General features: G+C 46.3%; 8 protein-coding genes across 8 annotated transcripts; 4 read left to right on the forward strand and 4 right to left on the reverse strand.

The window, feature by feature from the left end:
* Positions 1-627: 627 nt before the first annotated feature.
* GGI43DRAFT_297470 (bifunctional cytochrome P450/NADPH--P450 reductase) lies at positions 628-4,193 on the forward strand. Its single transcript, XM_083201474.1, has one exon. The coding sequence runs from the start codon at positions 973-975 to the stop codon at positions 4,171-4,173; it is 3,201 nt and encodes a 1,066-aa protein (XP_083063526.1). The 5' UTR covers positions 628-972; the 3' UTR covers positions 4,174-4,193.
* Positions 4,194-7,355: 3,162 nt separating this feature from the next.
* On the forward strand, positions 7,356-9,268 carry GGI43DRAFT_297480 (Zn(II)2Cys6 transcription factor domain-containing protein). Its single transcript, XM_083201475.1, has 4 exons — positions 7,356-7,510; positions 7,611-8,228; positions 8,306-8,440; positions 8,493-9,268. Exons 1-4 carry the CDS (start codon positions 7,457-7,459, stop codon positions 9,201-9,203), a joined length of 1,518 nt encoding a protein of 505 aa, XP_083063527.1. The 5' UTR covers positions 7,356-7,456; the 3' UTR covers positions 9,204-9,268.
* Positions 9,213-10,834, reverse strand: GGI43DRAFT_398624 (beta-lactamase superfamily domain-containing protein). The gene has a single exon (XM_083205233.1). The coding sequence runs from the start codon at positions 10,126-10,128 to the stop codon at positions 9,334-9,336; it is 795 nt and encodes a 264-aa protein (XP_083063528.1). The 5' UTR covers positions 10,129-10,834; the 3' UTR covers positions 9,213-9,333.
* A 176-nt stretch (positions 10,835-11,010) lies between these two features.
* Positions 11,011-11,885, reverse strand: GGI43DRAFT_421274 (S-adenosyl-L-methionine dependent methyltransferase; the record flags this gene model as incomplete). The annotated part of the gene is made up of 2 exons (XM_083207928.1): positions 11,011-11,754; positions 11,814-11,885. The coding sequence occupies 2 exons, from the start codon at positions 11,883-11,885 to the stop codon at positions 11,011-11,013; spliced, it is 816 nt and encodes a 271-aa protein (XP_083063529.1).
* Positions 11,886-12,143: 258 nt separating this feature from the next.
* On the reverse strand, positions 12,144-13,573 carry GGI43DRAFT_398627 (uncharacterized protein). The gene is made up of 2 exons (XM_083205234.1): positions 12,703-13,573; positions 12,144-12,640 (listed from the first exon to the last, which is right to left on the reverse strand). Exons 1-2 carry the CDS (start codon positions 13,125-13,127, stop codon positions 12,481-12,483), a joined length of 585 nt encoding a protein of 194 aa, XP_083063530.1. The 5' UTR covers positions 13,128-13,573; the 3' UTR covers positions 12,144-12,480.
* A 1,067-nt stretch (positions 13,574-14,640) lies between these two features.
* Positions 14,641-16,340, reverse strand: GGI43DRAFT_398628 (M20 family metallopeptidase). Its single transcript, XM_083205235.1, has 2 exons — positions 15,369-16,340; positions 14,641-15,290 (listed from the first exon to the last, which is right to left on the reverse strand). The coding sequence occupies exons 1-2, from the start codon at positions 16,250-16,252 to the stop codon at positions 14,936-14,938; spliced, it is 1,239 nt and encodes a 412-aa protein (XP_083063531.1). The 5' UTR covers positions 16,253-16,340; the 3' UTR covers positions 14,641-14,935.
* A 497-nt stretch (positions 16,341-16,837) lies between these two features.
* Positions 16,838-20,425, forward strand: GGI43DRAFT_421277 (bacterial low temperature requirement A domain-containing protein; the record flags this gene model as incomplete). Its single annotated transcript, XM_083207929.1, has 3 exons — positions 16,838-18,401; positions 19,043-19,174; positions 19,245-20,425. The coding sequence occupies 3 exons, from the start codon at positions 16,838-16,840 to the stop codon at positions 20,423-20,425; spliced, it is 2,877 nt and encodes a 958-aa protein (XP_083063532.1).
* Positions 20,426-20,735: 310 nt separating this feature from the next.
* On the forward strand, positions 20,736-22,000 carry GGI43DRAFT_398632 (interferon alpha-inducible IFI6/IFI27 family protein). The gene is made up of 3 exons (XM_083205236.1): positions 20,736-21,338; positions 21,405-21,558; positions 21,622-22,000. Exons 1-3 carry the CDS (start codon positions 20,949-20,951, stop codon positions 21,834-21,836), a joined length of 759 nt encoding a protein of 252 aa, XP_083063533.1. The 5' UTR covers positions 20,736-20,948; the 3' UTR covers positions 21,837-22,000.
* Positions 22,001-22,093: the final 93 nt, after the last annotated feature.

Genomic DNA, 22,093 nt, shown 5'->3' on the forward strand with positions numbered 1-22,093 from the left:
CCACCACCCCCCCCCCCCCCCCCCACCCCCCCCCCCCCCCCACCACCCCCCCCCCCCCCCCCCCCCCCCCCCCCCCCCCCCCCCCCCCCCCCCCCGCCCGCGCGCAGCGTATTTCTCTGAGGACTAGCCCACGATTCCATTTCGCGGTTGTTGTGGTCTTGGCATGTGTGAGAATATTCCTTGATCCGTAACGGGAGATTTACGAACCCACAGATGGTGGATTTAACCTTGTGCAGGGCAGTCCTCATTCGGTGAGCCCTAAATGTGGATATCGGAGACATTCACATCAATCCAACTGCCGTTTGCCGTTTTTCATCTTTAAGATGCTGCGTTATGGATAAGTAAAACATTCGTTAGATCTGGTCCGATTGAGGCGAAAAGCGCGCCATTCACATTTCCCTCTTCGTAGGGGAGAGCCACAATTTGACTTCTCAACGTAGATGGTCGAGATCCTAAGATTGCTCAGTATTCGTCTCCCATAGGACGGTCCAATTAAGCTTTCGCTATATCACACGTAAAGCATTACCGTGCGGGTCGGCCAGCTCAGCTCGTTCCAGGCCCTTTCGTTGGCTAGTACTAGGATGACGTGGCCGCCCAGCTGTATAAGAAAGATGCCTTTGAGAAACATACTGTAAGTGTCTTATTGGCATAAATCAACTTCTACCTTTGAAACGTGGCGACCTCCCGCACCATCGTTCTTAATAGCACCGACTATTGAAGCTTAAATTCTGTGTTGTTACTCATGTTGCTTCAGCCCCGCATAATAGATAGTTTACATATACAGAGAGCGCTCGCTATAGCTCCTTCACATTATTTTTACTCATAAATCTTGACTCATACTATCAATTACTTAATTTTGAAGTGCCTCCGTATTGTTAACCTCCAAGTTCAAGTTAAGAACTGGGCAGCTCATGCCCATATGTATCCTCGGCTCAGGCTTTAGCTAATTGCTCGAACAACGCGACGCTAACAATGGCTGAAACAGTCCCTATTCCTGAGCCTCCAGGCCTGCCATTAATCGGCAATCTGGGCGAGTTTACCACAAGCCCATTGAATGATCTCATGCGATTGGCAGACACATATGGAGAGATTTTTAGGGTTCATTTTGGCTCTCGGCCCATTGTGTATGTTACTTCAAACGAACTTGTGAATGAGGTCTGCAATGAGAAGAAATTCCACAAGTCCTTGCAATCAGCAATAAGAATTGTCCGAGAAGGTGTCCACGATGGTCTGTTTACTGCGCATGACGACGAGCCAAACTGGGGCAAGGCGCACAGAGTTCTTACTCCCGCTTTTGGACCGCTTTCCATCCGAGGCATGTTTGATGAGATGCACGATATTTGTACGCAGCTATGTATGAAGTTTGCTCGTCATGGATCCCAAAGCTCCATACATGTTTCCGACAACTTCACTCGACTTGCTCTCGACACACTAGCGCTTTGTGCCATGGACTTTCGTTTCAATTCATTCTATCACGAAGAAATGCATCCTTTTGTTCTAGCTATGGGCGACTTCCTCACTGAAGCTGGACGCCGTCAAAAGCGACCAGCATTTGCCCCTAAATTCTTATACCGCGCTGCAAATGAAAAATTCGACTCAGATATCGCTGTGATGAGAAAGACGGCAGATGAGGTTATTGTTAATCGGAAAAATAATCCCAGTGATCGCAAGGATTTGCTTAACGCCATGCTAAACAACACCGATCCTGTTACGGGTGAAAAATTGAGCGATGAAAATATCACTGATCAGCTTATTACATTTCTTATTGCCGGGCACGAAACTACCTCCGGACTACTCTCATTTGCCTTTTACCACTTGTTAAAAAATCCATCGACATATCAAAAAGTTCAGCAGGAAGTTGACCAGGTTATTGGTCGCGAGCGTATTGAAGTGGAGCACGTCACCAAGCTCCCTTATACCGCATCAGTTCTTCGAGAGACATTGCGACTTACCTCGGGTATTCCAGCTTTCACTGTTGAAGCATACGAAGACACATTTATTGCTGGTAAATACCTGGTTCGCAAGGGCGAGCCGGTGACCGCTTTTTTGGCAAAGGCTCACTTGGACCCCGTTGTCTATGGCGAAGATGCTTTGGAGTTTAAGCCGGAGCGTATGTCTGACGAGAATTTTGAACGGCTTAATAAGGAATTTCCAAACTGCTGGAAGCCATTTGGCAATGGAAAGCGTGCCTGTATTGGTCGCCCTTTTGCCTGGCAAGAGGCCTTACTTTGCATGGCTATGCTCTTCCAAAATTTCAATTTCACCATGGCTGACTCCACCTACAAGCTTACAATTCAGCAGACACTGACGATTAAGCCTAAAGATTTCTATGTACGTGCCAGCTTAAGACACGATATGACACCAACGGAATTAGAGCAGGCTCTCGCTGGCAAGGCTGTAGACCTCAAGCATCGTGCAGCAGCGGCCAAGGATGTGCGAAATACCGCGGATTCTGCAAAAGGAAAGCCTCTCGCCGTTTACTATGGTTCTAATAGTGGCACTTGCGAGGCAATGGCCCAGCGAGTAGCCACTGATGCACCTCGCCACGGATTCCACGCCGGCATTGTAGCGCCCCTGGATGCTGCGAATCAGAATCTCCCAGAGGATCGCCCCGTTATCATAATAACAGCTTCCTATGAGGGCCAACCGCCTTCAAACGCGGCGTTATTTGTCTCTTGGATAGAAAGTCTTGTGGGCAATGAAATGAAGAATGTATCATATGCAGTGTTTGGCTGCGGAAATCATGATTGGATTCAGACTTTCCAGCGAATTCCCAAGCTTGTCGATAGTACACTCAAAAAGCTTGGTGGCAATCGCCTCTTGCCAATAGCTACCACCGACGCAGCTAATCGCGACATGTTTAGTGATTTTGAGACTTGGGAAGATGAATCTCTCTGGCCCACTCTCCAAGAAAAGTACGGAGCTGAGGACAATGAAGATGCTACTGGAGAGGGAATTACCGTTGACATCACCACACCTCGAAAGGCTACCCTAAGACAGGATGTAGAAGAGGCTGTTGTCCTTTCTAACACGACTCTTACTAAATCTGGCTCTATGAAAAAGCATATTGAGATACAGTTGCCCACAGGCATGACATACCGCGCAGGCGATTACCTAGCTGTTCTACCATTTAACCCCAAGACTACCGTATCCCGAACCTTCAAAATATTTCATCTTTCGTGGGATGCTATGCTTAAAATCAACTCAGATCGACCGACTAGTCTGCCGACTGATATACCCATCTCAGCTGCGGATGTGCTTCGTGCATACGTTGAGCTCAGCCAGCCCGCCACTAGAAAAAACATACAAGCCTTGGCAAAAGCAACGCAAGACGCAGACACTGTAAAGCAGCTTCAGAATCTCGCCGGCGATAACTACCAGGAAATGATTACTGCCAAGCGTGTCTCTATTATCGACCTTTTGGAGAAATTTCCAGCCGTTAGCCTTCCCTTTGGGGCGTTCCTGGGCATGTTACCGCCTATGCGTGTTCGCCAGTACTCTATCTCCTCTTCGCCTTTGGTTGACAGCTCCAAGGTGACCCTGACCTATTCTGTCCTGGAGCAGGCTGCTCTGTCCGGCCTGGGTCCTTATTTTGGCGTTGCTAGCAATTTTCTCTCTGCGCTTACTGCTGGAGAACGACTTCACGTTGCTGTACGACCATCACAAGGTTTCCACCTGCCGAGCGATGCGGAAAACACTCCAATAATCTGTATTGCCGCCGGAACTGGCCTGGCACCATTCCGCGGTTTCATTGAAGAGCGCGCTGCCATGGCTACTGCTAGTAGAAAGATTGCACCAGCTCTATTATTCTTCGGCTGTCGCTCTCCAGACCAGGATGACTTGTATTCTGAAGAGTTTGCTAAATGGAAGAGTCTCGGCGCAGTTGATGTGCGACATGCCTACTCTCGATCTTGTGGTGACTCTGAAGACTGCAAGTATGTGCAGCACCGCATTGTTCACGACCAACAAGACATTATCCAGCTGTGGCAAAGAGGTGCCAAAGTTTATGTATGTGGTAGCAAGGATGTCGGGAAAGCTGTTGAGGAAGTATTCCTTGGCATGATTAAGGAAGGTCACAAGAAGAAGTTTGGCAAAGATTTGTCTACAGAGGAAGCAAAGGAGTGGTTTGATAAGCAGAGGAACGCAAGATATTGGACTGATGTTTTTGATTAAGTTGAAAAAATACAAAAATAAATAGGTTCACCGTAATTTTCTATTCTTGTATTGTAATTAGCAGAGTGTAACGGATACCCGCAGGAATGTAAAGCTCTGTATTAGTGAAATCTAGAGCCCCAAGGCCAAAAGTCGCTGCAATTAGGCAAGGTAAGATTTCGCAACACGTCACAAATAAAAGAAAAAGGGAAGAGCGTAAAATGTCTCTAGTAATATGTAGGTTTGCATTTGCCATAGAGTAAACCCACAGCTGGTTTGTGAAAATATCTGATAGTTTTGGCGTCTTCCAAGGCCTACCTGTTTCGCCTTGGCTCTTGAACGGTGAAAAGGAAACACTGTCAACTCAGAAGAATTGAACAGATATTTAAACAGATCGTATGATTGATATATAGTCCGGCCATATCTGCCACTATCAAGTGATTGGCATCAAGTTTCTACGCTCTATAATATGTGGAAATTTTTATGTAGCTGCTGATGCTCTCTTATCATGTACTTTACAGCTTACTCACCTTAGCCAGCGTTTCTTGAGTTTCATTACAAATCCAATTATGAGCTTCGTAGATATGGCTCGTAGTATTTGTTACTATCTACGGCTTGAAAATAAGCCTAGTCTTTGTGTGGTCACTCTATATGCAGAGCTCCCTGAATGGCAAGTTATTAGATAACGAGAACTCGAAAAGCATTGAAGATCATAGATCCAGCTCAGAATCCTTCGATGAGTTTTAAACGCGAGCCCTTACCGTAACACTCCTAACGTATAGCCGCGCAAGCCTGATTGGGCAAAGATGCAGCGGCAATGGCGGCATCTTGAAGAAGGGGCGCTAATGTGCCATGCAACAACCAAGATTATGCAAGGATAACGGAAGTGGAATTCCTTTTAGGCGTTCTAGATGCCGTGGAGCCCCCTGTATTAGTATCTTCGAAGATTATCTTATGCGCGTGAAGACAGCCAAGGCAGTGGGTCAGATACTAGGTCTTCGTAATAGCTAACTATATTGAGAATTTAACCACCAACATCATTTTAGCTAACCTAGTTAATCAAGGAGTTGGAGAGACTGCCACTGGTAAAATGAAGAATGAGAGCCCACATTCAGGGGCACCATGCTCGTATTATCTCACTAGCTCTCCCTTTCGAGCGAAAATTTTGCCCCAAAAGCTCTTTACTTGTTTTACCATCTCAAAAGTAAGACGGATCTACGCGAGCGCTTAAATCTCAGCTGACCCATCTGATAACGGCCCTACTAGATCCTCGGCTTTGGATCTTCCTCCTGGGTGGATAAAGCCTCGGTTTCTGGTTGCCGCATACAGTCGGCATCCCTTTATTGGAAATGAAGTATTCCTGTAGGAGTGAGGCTGATTTTAGGCGTACTTTTGGTAACATCGTTGTCGCGTCTTTCGGCATCGTTCCTTGCCGATACCTGCTGGCGGCGTTCAGCTCAGGGTCGTGGCAAGTTCTCCTATTCCTATAGCATACGAAACCACCGAAGTTCGGCGTTTCATCCTCAAGGATTTTGTGTTTTTCGCCCTAGTGACTGATTTGGAAGTTGTAAATAGTATACACTTTGAATAGAAATCGAAAGTTGTAGGAAGACACTGGATCTCAACGAGCTCCACAACCAGCATTTCATTGGCTTTCAGTCTTTCAACATAAAAATAACAGGCTTTACAAAGAAATTAGTGCCTAATTTCTAGCAAAGAATCGAGTGATAGATCAATAGTGTTTGTCTCCACTCACAAAATACACATCTACGATATCTTTGACCGCAACTAAAATGCTACGAAGCATGGCCGACTTGCCGAATCTTTAGGCAACAGGATTTGGAAATGGAGGTTTCAAATAAGATGGAGCGAGAACTGACTAATTTCGTCGCGCCCTTTGAGATGCAAAGCACGGCCCCTCTGCTCCAGATTGTGTATGTGGGTTGATAATAAACTCTGAAGTACGTATCTGGTATTGATAGCAATAATTTTTTTTTCCAATACTCTCACCATCTGGTTTCGGTTAATAACATATTCTCTCTCGGGAAGAAGGCTACGAGTTGATAGAGCTGAAAATTAAAACAGAAGAACAACGATTTCGGAGTCGGATATCTTATATTTTAGCCGTACGAATAGCGCTGTTTGCGTCGGAGATAATATGTAATAACTCCGGCATCGGGTGACAGTCTGATCCGTACGGGGTAAGAAAATAGCGAGATAGAAAAGTTAAATAACAGCAATGTTCTGCGTACTATAAAATCATTGGTGTTTAGCGCGCGGCTGAAGGGCCCTGTTTTTTTCTAGAACTCTAAGGAGAAGAGAGGTAAGACGCGGGATCGGTGAGCAAATGTAGTGAATCTGGCTGGAAATTCCTCTGCCGTGTTGTGGCATTTTACTTTGGGGGCGAGTAGGTATTGGAAGCTTCGGAATAGCATCTCGGCAGAGCATCTCTTGCATGAAACATTTCAAGATTCCATATAGCATAATTCGATCTGGCTACAATACGGAGCATGCAAGATATAGCATGTGGGTCACATTGATTGCTGCATAGGTTCATGAAGTTGGCCGACGCCAAGCCAAGCTGAGAAATCCTCTTTAGATAATTGGAGAGTCTATTATGCCATTACGTTTGAAAATGAGATAAGAAAACTATTAAAATTTGATTACCGTATTGCACACAATGCTAGATGAGTACAAGCAACGTTGCACATCGTGGTCTTGTTAAGCAGAGTGTTTTGGCAGAGTGAACGAGCACTTCAGTCAACTCAGTTAAGTAGACTAGTGTTTTCAAATACCGGTAGTTCAACTAAAACTACAGTCGCAGGGGCCAAGCCTTGGATATAGTAGACTTATAGTATAAGCTTGTATATTGAGAAACTATTGCATGGTTCATCTAAGACACTACATCCCGCCTCATCGGATCTTTAGCAACCCACTCTTGATAAATCGGCCTAATTTCCAAGACAGTTTCCCAGCTTCTTTATCATACTATGCTTCTATTATTAAGCTGTCAAAGCTGAAAGCATCTCGGCCCCCCACAGAACAAGCGTCTTATAGCGCACTTGGCGGTTTTTGCTGCTGTAAAGAGCATAGTCTCGTATGGGATTTCCCCAATCATTTCGCCGGTTCCCAGCCATCGGCGTTCGGCTTGGCACCCGGTCCGTATAGATAGCTCCACTTCCATGTCAACGCCCTTTGGCCATCGCCAGCTAAAAGCGATGCGCTCGGCTTATGATTCTATCTTGAACAAGCAAAACCGGATTCTATTGCTTATATTGGGACCCAACACTGTGAGGTGAACACCATGAAGGTTCGGAAGTTAACCGTGTGCCATACATGCAGAGCGAGGAAGCTAGGGGTGAGTTTGCTTAATTTTCCTTGGTCCCTCGATGGTCTTCCATCATCTGTCATCTTCCATCTCGCATCTCGGTAATATTTACTGAATTTGGTATTTTCAGTGTGACGGAAAACGCCCATCATGCTCTCAGTGCACAGGAACAAAGATCAAATGCGGAGGATACCAGTATGATCTTGTCTTTGTACCATCCTCGTTATCCATAGGGCCATCGACAAAGTGCAAGGTGCGGAAAGATGGGAAGGCCGGAAAGAAGCGAGACGAGTGTACAAAGCGCCAAAACCCAGTTTCCACGGACAAGCTCGACGAAGCAGCCAAGCCAGTAGTGAGATATGAGGCGGCTGTAGTGTGGCCGTCGCTGGCCTGGCCTTTCCAGGATATCATCTCCCTGGTTGTGCAGAACTTTTCACCAGCTATGCTTCCCAGCACCTCAGCTTTCTTGAGTTGGGATGTGGATATATTTCCTCGCGTTTGTGGAGCGTGGATTGAGCTTCTACCGATACTATCAATGACTCGACGATATGAAATGACTCTATCTTCATCCGTCAAGGCCCTGGGCGTATCCATCCTCTCTAGAGGCCGCAACGGAATAGCGCCGATTTCAGATGCCCTAGCCGCCCACTGCTCCGCATTGAACTCGCTTCATGACAGCCTGCATAACATAGATACGTCCAATTCTGACGTCTTGGCGGTAGCCATTATGTGCCTAATGATCTCGGAGGTAAGTGCCACTCTTTTTGACCCTGGCGCATAGTGCCGTTTGATGCCAAGACGCTGATTTAGACTTGGCTTGAATAGATAATATTGCCAACGTCCATCTCTAGTGGCACTGCTCATGCCTCTGGCTTGAGCGATCTGATCCAGCTACACACTCCAGAGGCGTACTCATCCGGGCCGTCCCATAGGATTTTTATTGGTCTTCGTCCCGCCATTGTAAGCGTCTCGGCCCTCAATTTCCTGTATTGATTATTAACCGTAAATATAGATTATCCATGCAATTCGCAAAAAACAGCCCACATTTCTTGCTGCGCCCGAGTGGAGGACGAAGCCGTTTCAGTATGTCAAGCCAAATTCGTTCCACGCTCTTATGACAGAGGCGACCGCAATTCCGTCCATTTTAGTCGACATCGACGAAATAAAATACAACTCGCCCGGCTCAAATGCACCCTACCTCGTCTTTGAGGCTCTCAAAGATCTGCTTAATGCGTTGATCAATTGGAACATAACTTACCAAAGCCTTGATAATAAACCGTCATTCCGCATTCTCAACAAAGGCACAGACAGGCCTTGCTTATGGTTCCCCGATATTACTTCAGCAAATTCAATGACGCACTATTGGGCTTTCTGGATAATGTGCGTCGTATATATTAGGAAGCTGAGAGATAATTATCCCGAACTTCGAGATGACGACTTTTTAATCAACGGAGAGAGCCCAGAGAGTCCCATCGTTACGGAAATGGCGATTCAAATGTCGGCTTGGATATTCCAGAGCATCGAGTATTTGGTACAAGAAGAGATGAAGCTATTCGGAGCAATTTCCGCGACTCTACCTACCAGAATCGCCTACCAATTCCTCCGATTTAACCACTTTTACGACTACGAATTGATATCATGGTGCGAGGGATTGATTGACGGCATAAGGGATAGGGGCTACGACTATATTGCTCAGTATATAGTAGATGATGACGGAGTATGAGATTTGGGGGTGAGAAATCCAATCAATTTTTATTTTCGCTATAACTTTCGTCGCTGCAATCATGACATCCTAACATAGGCCAGATGTGATATTTTCCAAATCCATACAGCAATAATCATTTTATACCTCTTCAGAAGATGACTTTACGCTCACCATGAGCAAGCCAGAAGACTTTCTCGCTAACACCTGCCTCATCAAAGGACTTCGAAGCTGGATCTTTACCCTCAGTGAAGTGGCCCCATCCCTCGAAGTGCAGGGGCACGGATTTCTCAACATTAGCATCTTTGATAAGCTGTGCAGCTTGTTTTCCATCCATGGTAATGTCGAGAGGCTCAGGTTGTCCGAATTGAATAGCGGCCCTGCCGAGGTTGAGCAGAGCAAGGCTGATGTGGTAGCCTTTGAGGCTGTTGGCAACATCTTGGTTGTAGATGGTGTCACCAGAGAAATAGATGGCGTTGGGAAGGCCATTGGTCGTGCCAAAATCAGTAGAGGTGACAAGGAAGCCGATACACTCGCCCATTGGAGCGTGTATTGCCGGCGTGGCAATGATCTCAAAAGTCTTACCGCCAGCGACGAGGGTAGCCTTGTCACCGGGGTTAAGGCCCGAGCAGATGGCATTGTCTCCGATCTGAACAGCACCATCTTTGGTTGTGAAAACTTTCTTGCCTTTGAGGACCTCGCGACCGATATCGTCGAGGTTATCGGGATGATCCTCGTGGCTGAGGAGAACGGCGTCAATAGGAGGGAGGTCTTCGGGTTTGATGGCGGGACCTTGGGTGTTCTTGAGAGAGACAACGGGGAGCACCCATTCTGTGCCAGAAGGAGCGAAGAAGGGATCGGTCAAGAAGGTGACATTGTCGATTTGAAGAAGGGCAGTGGCAGTGCCAATGTAGGTAACGCTGACGGAGCCCTTGAAGGAAGACATTGTTGCTTGGTTCGATGCGGGGTTTTTTGACTGGTTATTGTCTGACTATTGGATGTGTAGGAGATCTGTTTGTGCTTGCTGCTTGAAAATTCTGGTTTTTGGATTTCGAGAAGAAGATGGAGGGTATTTATCGTCGCTAATTCGCCGGTGTTGTCAAGGGATTCAACTCGACTCGGAACGCTTACATAAGTGGAACAAGACTCAATGTTCACAATGTTTATCCTGAAAAACTTTCAATCACAAATATTAATCTTTGTTAATAATCCAACAGTTGCAGAAGTTCTTCCTGTTTACCTCGCTTAACTCATGGCTGGCTTATACTCCAACTTCAAAAGTCTTGGCGGATAATGCTACCATAAGCGGTTAGCCCCTTCGAATGTCCGCGAATAGTCCATCAAATATCAACATACTGTGCCGCCAGATGGGTGAATTATGACGATTAGGTGGGAAAAGATTTCGATAGAATTCTTGATGCGTTATTAATGCATTACTAATGGAATGTCAGCCGGATTTGCCTTGTCAAACAGGGAGGGGAGTCTGAGTTATATGGATTTTGGTAGCGAAGCACGGGACGAGGCTAAAAAAACATGTATAGATATCGGCAGCTGAAAATTGTGGAAGCCGAACACAAATGTATTGGCTGACAAGAATAAGAGGTCAGACTGATATTTGATTGAAAATTGATTCAATTAGAAAGGTTTGCTCGTTTGTCATTTCCTCAATTGCAAGGCAGCCAAGGCAGCCGGTCTAATATCAACAGGCAATAGGCATATATTGAGTACCTCAGTTCTGTTGTATTCATCTACTTATAGTATCTTTATGCATCATTCAAAATTATTCATTGGCTATAAAGGCTCACGCTGGATCAGACTACACTTAAATCTATGTGCGTAGCACAACCCCGACCATGGCAGATGTTTGCGGAGCTTCAGGTTCCCCTTCTTCGGCTATGTCCATCTTCCATTTATGCATTGAGACAAGCCCGGGCTCAACAATATCATACCCTTCTGTGAGTTGTCCAACTATGCTCATTTCTCGAATGAAATGAGGCGTGGATGTCTTTGCATACACAGCCTGGACTTGCCGAACCTCTTCTTCAGTCACAAAGTTTGATATCGTATGAGAAAAGCTAAGAAGACTGCCCGGAGCAAGATTGTCTCGAAGGTCTTTGAGAATAGCATGATTGGTATCCATGGAGAAGAAATGCAGCAGTCCCATCATGAGCACACCGACCGGTTTCGAAAAGTCAATTAGCTTTCGAGTTTCTGGATGGTTCAAGATCGGCTCCAGCTCCAGAACTGATCCCTGTATAAATGCAGTTGTAGGATCTCCACCGAGCATTCGTCGACCAAAAATAACAGCGGCCTCATCAATGTCAACATAGACAACGCGAGCATTTGGGTTTACCCTCTGGGCTACCTGAGGCGTATTATCTGCACTGGGCAATCCAGAGCCCATGTCGATAAATTGGTCAATACCTTGGAAACACATGTACCGGACTGCGCGGCGCAAAAAATGACGAGCTTCCACAATAACGTCAATGGTCCTTGGATATGCCTCTATGACCGCTGCAACAGCAGCCCTGTCTGAGGGATAGTTGTGTTTTCCGCCGAGATAGAAATCGTACTTGAAGCCGGTCAGACACAAAAGACGAAAAGCTGTATTCCTAGTATTGTAATACATACCATCCGGGCGACTGAGGGCCGCGATACATCAACACCGCTTGGGGGTTCGGGATCCGTACTAGCTTGTGCCATATTTAACGAAAGAGTCTTCAGGGTTTCTTAAATTTTAAAGTTAGAATAATACTGCCGGATAGCGAAAAGATCAAGCAATTAGCAAGATCTCTAGGGTATTATAGGACTATTCGAACGGGCGACATTGGGCAAGAGCATTTACAAGTTATATAGGGACACATACGAAGAAAATAGGGGATTGCAGGAGCGCATGAGCGCCCTACTCCTCTGGTAATATTTTAGGCCGTTTATGGCCCAGTTTACGAGTAAGTGGATGCCTTTGGTGATGCTTTGTATATACTAAGATGCTAAATTTGATGGATACTTTGTCATCATATTCCCCAAAAAGTTATACGCGATATTAGCTCATACAAGTAGTGCGTAGAACCAGCCACCATCACCATGATCTTCATATTTAATATCTTGATATCGCGGCCGTTTGTCGTCACGGCCCATCGCTATCATTTGTCACACCAAACTTTGGCTCTCTCAATCGCATGCCAACCACGAGCTTATTCCATTCTTTTGCAAGGCCATTGCCAATAAATAATCGTCATTACACGTAGCTCTACCCCTAAGCAGTTTTATCGCATTATATCTTCTTTATTATGGTTGCCTAGCTGTCCAAGCCAGGGCAGTTCTCGGATGTGATGCTGGTAACGGAGGTGTGTGGCGCAGGGGAAGTCCAGATCAAGTTGAAGGAACCATCCGGGTATGTAGGAGCAGGGTTAATGCCAATCGCGTCCGCAATGTTGGTAAGTTCGCCGTGCTCCCAGCTAAACGTCGAGTTAGTCAAATCCATCATCAAATAATGGGAGCATTGGTGATAAACACTTACCAGATGAGGATGTTGCCAGCGCCGGTATAGTTGTTGACAAGGTCGGCGACACAGTCGGATTTAGTCTTACCGCAGCTTGTGTCAACAGTCAAGCCAAGGTCCTGGGCCAAAGGAGTGACTGTGTCAAGAGGGCGAAGTCGGCTGTCATCTGAATTCGATTGAGTTAGCTTAAGGGCCATCTCACAAAATAGCCAATGGTGCTGAACGGAACGGCACTTACCCTTGGGCTTCTCTGCGATAATATAGCCGATATCGTATTGGGAACTGGCACCAAAGACGGTTCTCAGGCACTGGGCGCGCTGGAGTCCCTGGGCACTCAGGTTGGGATCGCTATCATTACTGGGCTTCTCGCCATGTCGGATGAAGTAAACGGTCTGGGCGGAAGCCAACGCGGCTCCAGCAAGGAGAACAAATGCGGCCTTCATCTTGGAGTGTGTTTAAGAGTTGCAAAGCTACTGCTGGAGAGCAAGTGATCTACACGACTCTGGGGAGAGAGATAGTATTTATATCCCCAGCTCTCGTCCTACATGCTACAGCGAGCGCAACACCATACTTGTCTGTGCTTCCTCGCTCTCCCCCAGTCCAGCTTACATAGCTTTTGTTCCTTCTTGATCCAGATAGCTCAGCCGGCAACTGGAGCTTCCCAGGGCGCTATCTCCTAATCGCGACCGATGCTCCGTAGGGCCAGCAGGGAAACAGGGAAGGGATCGACATTTGTGCTCCTAAATTGTGAGTGCACAAAATTGCATGCTGGCGCCGAAAGTGGCTTCCGAAACGTTTTTTGTTGATCACTTTGTTTCATGATCTAGTAACTGCCCTCGTTACGGCAGGTAAAACCTCAGGGCGCATAAAGGCGAGTAATGAGTTTTTCAACTGAACTTCTTCGACTGAACTCAAACATAGAGTCTCCCATCTACAAATTCCAAATGCTGTCATAGCGTTTGCGTCAATATCGCCAAGACGGCAAATACGCAAATACTACTCTAAACCCCGGCATGTTGGAGACCCCGGGCAGTATCGTTGACTTCTGTCAAAACTGTTTTTTGCTACAATAACGCCCTGCAGCTAGCCAATAAGAATGGCTACAAACAAAAACACCCCTACAGGGGTAAGCATAGTATTAATCATACTATACACATACAATACTCAACATCCCCCTTTACTATAATTACTACTTATAATTGCTGTACAAATTTACTATAACAATCTGTAAAATTTACTATAACAATGTACTGTAAAATCAGCTGTGAATTGAAATTGGTGCAAAAATCAGCTGCGGCAGCTGCAAGGATAGCTATGTACCTATAAATCAGATACAGCAGCTGCTACGTAAGTAGTATATAGCAAAGATATTCGTATATACACTGTAATAAAAAGGCTAAGATATTGAAGAGTGAGTCGAGTGCTGAGAAATAAAAGATTTGATTGGTTTGAAGTGTTGTTATTTTTCTGTAGGGTATTTCTAGTAAAAAAACTAGAGGCACCTGTTTTGACAGACAAGCAGTTATACCATCGGCTCGTCCCATCTAGCATTGCGGGAGCAATTAATCCCCGCCCGCATCGTCTAACACGGGGATGCTACGCTCCATCTCATTGGAAGAAACATCACATCGTGACAGCGAGCGAAGCATCTCGGTGGACGATTTAGGAAAAGCATATGAACTTGATCTCATTTCTCATCTTTTTAATCTCTGCCAAGCCCAGCAAGGATGAATATGCTTAATTTTTGCGGTGTTTTCTGTCATCTTACAAATTTTTGTTGAATAGAAAAAGCAGTGAGTGGTTACAAGGCGTGGGACATGAAGCTTTCAATGGAACTATCGGCATCCTGGATAAAGCGGCATCACTTCCAGCAAGCTAGTATACCAGTTGGGTGAGGCAGTGCAAACATAACCCGAGTAGCTGCCCAATTGAGTATGACATACAAAGTACATTTTTTCGCAAGTAGCAGAATTTTTGACACGCGAGCAGTGCCCTAATTTACCCAAATTCGTTCATTTGCCCGATTTGAGGCTCCATTCTTCAGTAATCGTGTGTAAATACTACTCAACGCCCCCTATTGCAACCTTGCTCCCTTGACCATGTTGTATATGCATGATAATAGGTATCTGCTGAATTTCAGGGGGAAAGCGAGACTCTCTGAGATGAATACTTCAAATTTGGCTGAATCCTTAGACGCAATGTGTATACGTTCTATGCATGTTACATTTATAAGTGAGAACTTTTCATTCTTCTAATCGTATCGCTTGTTAAATGCGACCCTTGCACTTTCAGCAATTGCATCGTCAGTCAAAACCCTTATAGCCAGCATCGCCAAGCCCTTGCCGCTCTTCATTGCTACCTCGTGAGATTCATCCGTTCCTGCAGCGGCGGCGAATTCGCGGCTATGCAGAGAGACACTCGGCGCTGTCTGGATGCCGAATCCACCGTGGATGCCAGGCACCACTTGAGTGACGTTGCCCATGTCGGTTGAGGCGTTGAAACTCTCAAGTAGCTTCATATCAACCTTTTCCCCAAGTATAGCCATGTCTTCAATATACGTCTGGCAGAGTACGGGATTAGACATGACACTCTCATATGTATCGGTCCTGTTTCCCAGTAAGTAAGGTATTCATCAGCAAACATGCCAAACGGCGGGAAATGACGAGGGGTATGATGGTGCTTACGGAATATAGTTGACCTTACAAGCAGTTGCTACAGCAGCTGCCTCCATACAAGCCTTTACTCGCTCCACCAGAAGCTCTCCACGCTTAGTCGTAGGAGCCCGGACATACCAGTTCATGCGCGTGTAATCGGTGATGACATTTGGCACAGTACCGCCAACTTCAATTACGCCATGGATCCTCTCGTCAGGGCGGATTTGCTGGCGCAGAAGTGACACATTGTTATACGAAGCAACGGCAGCGTCAAGAGCGTTTACGCCATTCCAAGGTTCACCGGCTGCATGGGCTGTAACACCGCGGAACTCGACACGGAACTTGAAGCTGGCGATGAGATCAAAGCCCGCGACGCCGGAGACTTGGCTGCCTCCCGAACCAATCATGCGGTGGATAGACAAGGGGTGAGCCATGATGGATGCAGCAATATCTTCTGGAGGATTGAAGGCACCAGCGGTAATCAGCTTCGCCTTGCCGCCACCACCCTCTTCAGCCGGTGTTCCCAGAATTCTCAGCCTGCCTGGGACACCCAGTTTGGATAGAGCATGAGCGGCTCCAAGGAACGCAGCTATAGATGATGTGGCAATGAGATTGTGGCCACAGCCATGCCCAATATCTGGCAACGCATCGTACTCGCAGCACACAACAACTTGGCGTCCACCAGAGCCAATGGTAGCCTCAAAGCTGGTATCAAGGCCCCAAGTCTTCCGCTTTACGTCAAAGCCTTGCTTCTCCAAGAAGGAGGTAATTGTGTCATGTGCTTGAAACTCTTGATAAGCAAGTTCAGGGTTGTCGTGGATTGCTCTATTGACCTCGCGAAGCTGCGAGCTCACCTCGTCAAGGTGAGAATTGACAAGCTGTCGTGCTTGCTCGATATCGACTTTGCTACCCATGTTTGATGCGTTGTGTTATATGATAAAAGCGTTGGGGTAAGAATTAATGTAGCTGATAGAAGCGCTTTTCAACAAATATATATCTCGCCAAAGTCTCCATGACATAGACGTTGTCATCGTATCTGATACGTAAAAGTGGGAGCGTCCCATTGGCTAGTGCAATCTCGCCAGCTTGATTGGGCCTCTAACAATTCAATACCCATCAGATTTCTTGGCGACCATCGGCTGGTGAATCGGCTGCTCCTAGTCTGGCGTCATGCGGGGTAGCAGCCCCAAATCCCAACTGTTTAGGCCTACCTTCTAGCAGCGATAGAGACGCAAGGCGTACTAGGAGCGGCTGAGGCTTACCGACGGTCGGCAACTCAGCCGTAGCGACGGCGCACGAGGACAACATCTCCCAGACCTCCATTTTCTGAGGCGCCTTTTTGACTTAAGACGGGGCGATCTCGTAGGCCCACAAAAGAGATTGAGAATACCTTGCACAGTCAACCTCTTCTCTTTTTATGAAGGAATAGACATTTGTTACCTGAGTCAAGTATCAGTCAGGTTATCCATCTGACAAAACTGGAACCTGTGTTGTTCGACATGGATCGTGCCATCTCCCCCGCTGACCTTCGTCCAAAGGTCCGCCGCTCAAAAAACGGATGCTACACTTGTCGCATCAAGAAGGTCAAATGTGATGAATTGCGACCGCGATGTGAGCGATGCGTTCGTCTAAGACGGCTCTGTGACTATGAGCCCAAGATGAAGCATAACGACGTGTTGGCTATGTCTCGAGGATATATGCTAGCACTCGAGAGCTCCAAGACATTGCCAACTTGGGCACAACGCGCAGCATTAACTAGAGCACTTGCTCTTCCAACAAAGCTTCCAGAGTTTCCTAGTAGCGCGTGCTCGCTAAATCTCACTTCGGCTGATCATGAAGCCATACGCTATTTCCGTACAACGTTTGCTAGGATTCAGCACACCAAGAATCCTGATTACGGAGTCTTCTCCATAATATTTACTCTTGCTGAAGATGAGCCGATGGTTATGCATGCCTTATTGGCTCTCGGAGGCAACGAGATTGAATTTCGGCGAAACAGTAACTCGGATGGTATTGTTAGCCACACTCCTACGACTGAGCAAGGTCGTAATAGCAAGTGGACTCCCGTTCAACATTATTCGGCTGCTTTGGGTCTTTTAGCCGATATTATAGGGGCTGCAGACGACGGTCGGCATTTAGAGTTGGACCCTATCTTCGCAGTTTTATACTTGATGCTTGTTTATGAGCAAAAGTATGGTGACGGGTCTTGCTCGGGACTGTCAAATCACCTTGCTGGAGCTGCTTTAATTGTGAAACATCGATGCCAGCACCTACCAGATGAAATGTCCAAGCCTGGGTGGCAAGGAATTGCGGTATTGACTGCAAAAAAGCGGCTGCAATACCAACAAGATGAGCCTGGTTTATCCCTTTTTGTGATCCGGCTGCTCGTTTGGATTTCTATCTGCGATTCGACAGCCGCTACTTTTGGGGTTGGTGGACAGTTCAACAGTGAGATAAAGGCCATTTTGGGACCCGATGACGCCTCATTTATTCCCGGATTCGATGCTCTACATAGATACTCGAATTCTCTATACCGCGCAATGTGGGGTAGTTCATATCCGCAAGTCGAGCTGCTGGATGATGTGGAGAATCGAGATATATTTGCCTTTCTCTGCGCTATCATGCAGCTTCGTGCCCTGGTAGCTGGCCTTGCGAAGCTTGACGTGAATGAGCTTAGGCAGCACGTACCAGTAATTGAGGCTGCCTTTGATCAGATTGACAAACTTTATGGAGAGCTACTTGATGTAGCATCAAATATTTCTCTATCTACAGACAGCTCGCATCGCCTAGTCGCCAACATTCGCGCCTTCGTTCCCCTATATCATGCATCCAAGCTTGAACTCATGCGTCTGATTCGGGGGAAAGGCATAACTACCAGCATAGAAATAGTGCCAAAAGAACATATTGCCGCCATTATTGATTTGGCCATCCAAGCTAATAAGCATCAAGGTATTGAAGCTCTCATTCGAGTTGCTTGGCCGCTCTTTGTTGTTGCTCTTGAGACGAATAATCAGATTCATCAGAGTTGGATCCTCAGTCGATTTCAAATGATGAGCCGCTACAGTAAGAATTTAGAACGCGCACACCGATTTTTAAAAGAAGTTTTAGCGCTGGGGAAGGTTTCTGGTGAAAGAATAGGTGTTGGTAGAAATCCTCGTCTCATGAATGGTGAAATATTCGTTATATAGCGTAGCGTTTGTCAAGTTTGGCTGCTGCAAGCTACGGGAAGCAAGCAAATCTGAGGATAAGATATATCCATGGTCTAAGAGGATAGGGTACGCATGGATACATGAATGAGTTTATGAGATTTTTAGCGAGTTTAGCCTGGTTGGAAGAAATAGTTATGGATATGAAGCGTGCAATGATAACATTTTAGCCCATGATTACGCTTAGCGAATAGCTTAATATTTTATTTCAACGGTAATAATTTGAGTTTCAATGGTTCCGTCGGAGAATTAGCATCAAGTTGTTATCTCGGTAGTCCTATACGCTCCTTTAGCGGCTCTTAATTTTCTCTTGGTGTAATTAATTATCACATTAGCTCCGACTAGCTCAACTTTAGTACGCGAGCTACCAAGCGAGAGACGAGATACCCAGCATTTTCCATCCTTCTCGCAGCAATTAGTTCTCAATGTTGTCAAACAGTCACTTTGGAGAGTAGTAGACAAGTTACTTTGTCACTATGAATTGCAACGAGCTCCAAGAGAGCACCACTGGGGAGCGGTATATGATTAAGCGACCCAAAGCGCTGCAGTGGTTTCATAATGGGCGACTTGTGAAGGAAAGCGATGAGGAGCGACAAGCTGGGCGTTTCGAGCTCTTCCTCGACTTATTGTGTAAGTTGTGACAGTTATTGGACTGAGGAAAGGAGGTTTTCTAACAAGGATATTATCTACTGCCACGCAGATGTTGCCATTGTAGCGAATTTCAGCGATGACCTCGCAGAGAATCCAGATGGCCAGCATCTCGCTAAATACATTCTCATTTTTGCGCCCGCATGGCATATTTGGGTCGATCTTCGCGAGATCATGAACTCATACTATACAGACGATCTCCTCCAGCGCCTTATTATCTTATGGGTCATGGCGCTCTTGGTTCTCTACGCGAACAATGCTCGTCTCGTTGACGAAGACCTGACGGCGATGCAAACGACTGCTGGCGCGTACGTTGTCGCCCGATTCACCACCATGTGCGCGTTTCTTGTCTGTTCTTTTGCCAGCTACCAGCATCGCATACAGGCTCGTATCATGGCCTTTTTCATGTTTATTGGCTTGTTCATTACCATTCCGCTCTTCTTTGAAGACGTCAGCATTGAGGCCAAAATCGCCGTCGTCGCTGTTATGATCTTTTATCAGGAATTTACTTGGTCAATCACTCTAAGTCCATGGATCAAGCGCAAATTAAAGCTTACATACAGCACTGCGGTTGATATTGCTCACGAAATTGACCGCATGGCTGCATTCTTCATCATTATTCTCGGCGAGTTCGTATACAGCGTGATTGTTGGAGACCCAGCCGGAGTTGGGTTGACACAGGGCTATGCCAAAGCTGCTTTTACGCTTATAATTGCGTTCTGTCTCAATTGGATATACGTCAGCGGTGATGGAAGCTTGGAAGCAACGCATCCGATTCGGAGATCTGCTTGGACGGCCTTTGGCTTCTTTCTCCTTCATTTGCCGCTATCTGCATCGTTTCTCATTGGCGGCCACATTGCAGCCGTCAGCACACGACTAGACGAGTTTGAAGATGGGCAACGATGGCTATTAGGAGGAGGTCTGGGCGTTGGCATGTTCTGTCTCTGGATCTACGGCCTGTTGTATCGCACGCACGATGAAGATTGCCTGATTATGTCAAAGACTCCTCGGATCGGCATGCGTCTAGTCGTCGCCATAATTCTGCTTGCATTACCCGCAACGAATGACAGCTTGTCCACGACAAGCTTCATGGCAATTGTCATGTCGCTGTTTGCATTTTTGATCATCTGGGAGACAATTGGAGGACTTCTCAAGGGCGCTCAATTTTTTGAGCCCTGGACTGATCGAAATCCGCCCATAAGAGATGGCGAAGGTAGCGAGGAGGTTATATGAGGTGCTTGTGCTCTGCATTTATCCTAAGAAAAGAAACCATTCTAGCGGTGATTTGTGAGTTAGATTACAGAAGAATTTCAGTTCCTCTTTTCATAATACTGCCATTGGCTACTTGTCTGATTGGTTATTCATGTACATACATACTTATGCATACCGGTGTGTTTCTCAATGGTAGGCCTCCCGCATGGCACAGATAAGCGCCAACGACAGTTGCAGCCAATTACACGGCCCGAAACCAAGACCTGCAGGATTAAATGTGAGACCGACGTGTTAAAAAAATGATTTCTCTTCTTGCATACTGTACCTGTTAGTTGACTGTAATTGGTCTCTGGGATGATCTTCGCCTAAGCAGTTTCCGTACCTACATGCAGTTGTAGTTACATGTGCATGCTTAGGCAGCTTTCCGGGCTTCTCCATTTCGGCATCTTCACTTTAAATTTAAACTAGAAACGGCCCGTACAAGGCTTGTTTGCTTCTAGCATCAGTTTTTTTAAATATCACTCGGAAAGAGATAGCCAAAGATATGTCTTCTATTTCTCGCATCCGAGGCGGTCTGGTAAACGGCCAACGGGAAGTATCCAAGCATGTCAATGCGGCCAGTTTGCCCAATGCTATTCACAGGCCCGGTGAAGAAGCTCGCGCCATTCACCCTCGTGCCGAAACTTCAGTAATAATCCCCGAAGCTGCATCTATTAAACCAACAGATTATTTAGAGAGCGACAATGTCACTGCTAGCGACGACATCATCGGCGAATGCTCAAGCCATCCTATTGCGATACAAAACCATTCAGAAACATCTGAGAAGCCGATTACAAACTCTGAAACTGCTACCTCAAGTACTGAAAATATGAATGGGATACAAGAACCTTCCGCACAAAGCTCTACTGCTGGAGCTCAGTCGGCGGCTCAACGAGTGAGTACAACTTACGCTACCCTCGAGATTCTAGACCAACACGCCCTTTAACACTTTATCAAATAGTTTAGTAAAGCTGCCCGAGAAAATCCCATGCTTGCTGCGGCTACTGTAGTCACTGGAGCTGGGGTTGCTGTCGTTGCTGCTCCCGCCCTTCTTACTGCTCCTATCATAGGAATAGCTGGAATGGTAGGATTTACGCCAACAGGAATAGCTGGAGGTAAGGGTATCAATTCTCTCTACTTGATGAAGCGCATTTTCTCACTATTTATCTGAAACGCAGCCTCGATTGCATCGACACTGCAAGCAAGCATTGGCAATGTTGCCGCGGGAAGTATTTTCGCAACGATACAAAGCGCTGCAGCAGGGGGATATGGCGTGGCAGCTGTGACGAGCACGGCTCAGGCGGTTGGAGGCGCTGTTGCCGGTGCTGGAGGTATTGGAACCGCTTGGACTTGGTTGAGAGGCAAACCAAAAGCAGAGGCACCGAAGGAGTAGGAAGTATTTGAGAACAGGTTTTAGGCATTTAATGAGGCAGCGTTCGCAACTACTTATTCTCAATGTTGGCATAAACACATATAACTGTATTTTGGATGGAAACGGCATCAAGATTTGTATCAAGATCGATAGGAATGAAACAGTATATTACACCTTAAGTAAAAGAGTTCTGGTAAACTTTACGTTGAAACAAATACATATGTGTTAAAGTGACAAATAGCACTGCTCTCTCAATTCTTGTTTTCTTTCAACTTCTC

The sequence above is a fragment of the Trichoderma evansii genome (genome assembly GCF_050947405.1).
Source record: "Trichoderma evansii strain SZMC 28006 chromosome Unknown GGI43scaffold_4, whole genome shotgun sequence".
Lineage (NCBI taxonomy): Eukaryota > Fungi > Ascomycota > Sordariomycetes > Hypocreales > Hypocreaceae > Trichoderma > Trichoderma evansii.

Bases quoted from the DNA above. Each gene is read 5' to 3' on its own strand.
- GGI43DRAFT_297470 (XM_083201474.1), top strand. From the start codon at position 973: ATGGCTGAAACAGTCCCTATTCCTGAGCCTCCAGGCCTGCCATTAATC.
- GGI43DRAFT_398624 (XM_083205233.1), bottom strand. From the start codon at position 10,128: ATGTCTTCCTTCAAGGGCTCCGTCAGCGTTACCTACATTGGCACTGCC.
- GGI43DRAFT_297480 (XM_083201475.1), top strand. From the start codon at position 7,457: ATGAAGGTTCGGAAGTTAACCGTGTGCCATACATGCAGAGCGAGGAAG. The intron at 7,511-7,610 runs GTGAGTTTGCTT...TGGTATTTTCAG, and splicing joins GCAGAGCGAGGAAGCTAGGG to TGTGACGGAAAACGCCCATC. The intron at 8,229-8,305 runs GTAAGTGCCACT...TGGCTTGAATAG, and splicing joins TGTGCCTAATGATCTCGGAG to ATAATATTGCCAACGTCCAT.
- GGI43DRAFT_398632 (XM_083205236.1), top strand. From the start codon at position 20,949: ATGTCTTCTATTTCTCGCATCCGAGGCGGTCTGGTAAACGGCCAACGG. The intron at 21,339-21,404 runs GTGAGTACAACT...TTTATCAAATAG, and splicing joins CTCAGTCGGCGGCTCAACGA to TTTAGTAAAGCTGCCCGAGA. The intron at 21,559-21,621 runs GTAAGGGTATCA...TCTGAAACGCAG, and splicing joins GCCAACAGGAATAGCTGGAG to CCTCGATTGCATCGACACTG.
- GGI43DRAFT_398627 (XM_083205234.1), bottom strand. From the start codon at position 13,127: ATGAAGGCCGCATTTGTTCTCCTTGCTGGAGCCGCGTTGGCTTCCGCC. The intron at 12,641-12,702 runs GTAAGTGTTTAT...CTCGACGTTTAG, and splicing joins GCTGGCAACATCCTCATCTG to CTGGGAGCACGGCGAACTTA.
- GGI43DRAFT_398628 (XM_083205235.1), bottom strand. From the start codon at position 16,252: ATGGGTAGCAAAGTCGATATCGAGCAAGCACGACAGCTTGTCAATTCT. The intron at 15,291-15,368 runs GTAAGCACCATC...ACTGGGAAACAG, and splicing joins TGTAAGGTCAACTATATTCC to GACCGATACATATGAGAGTG.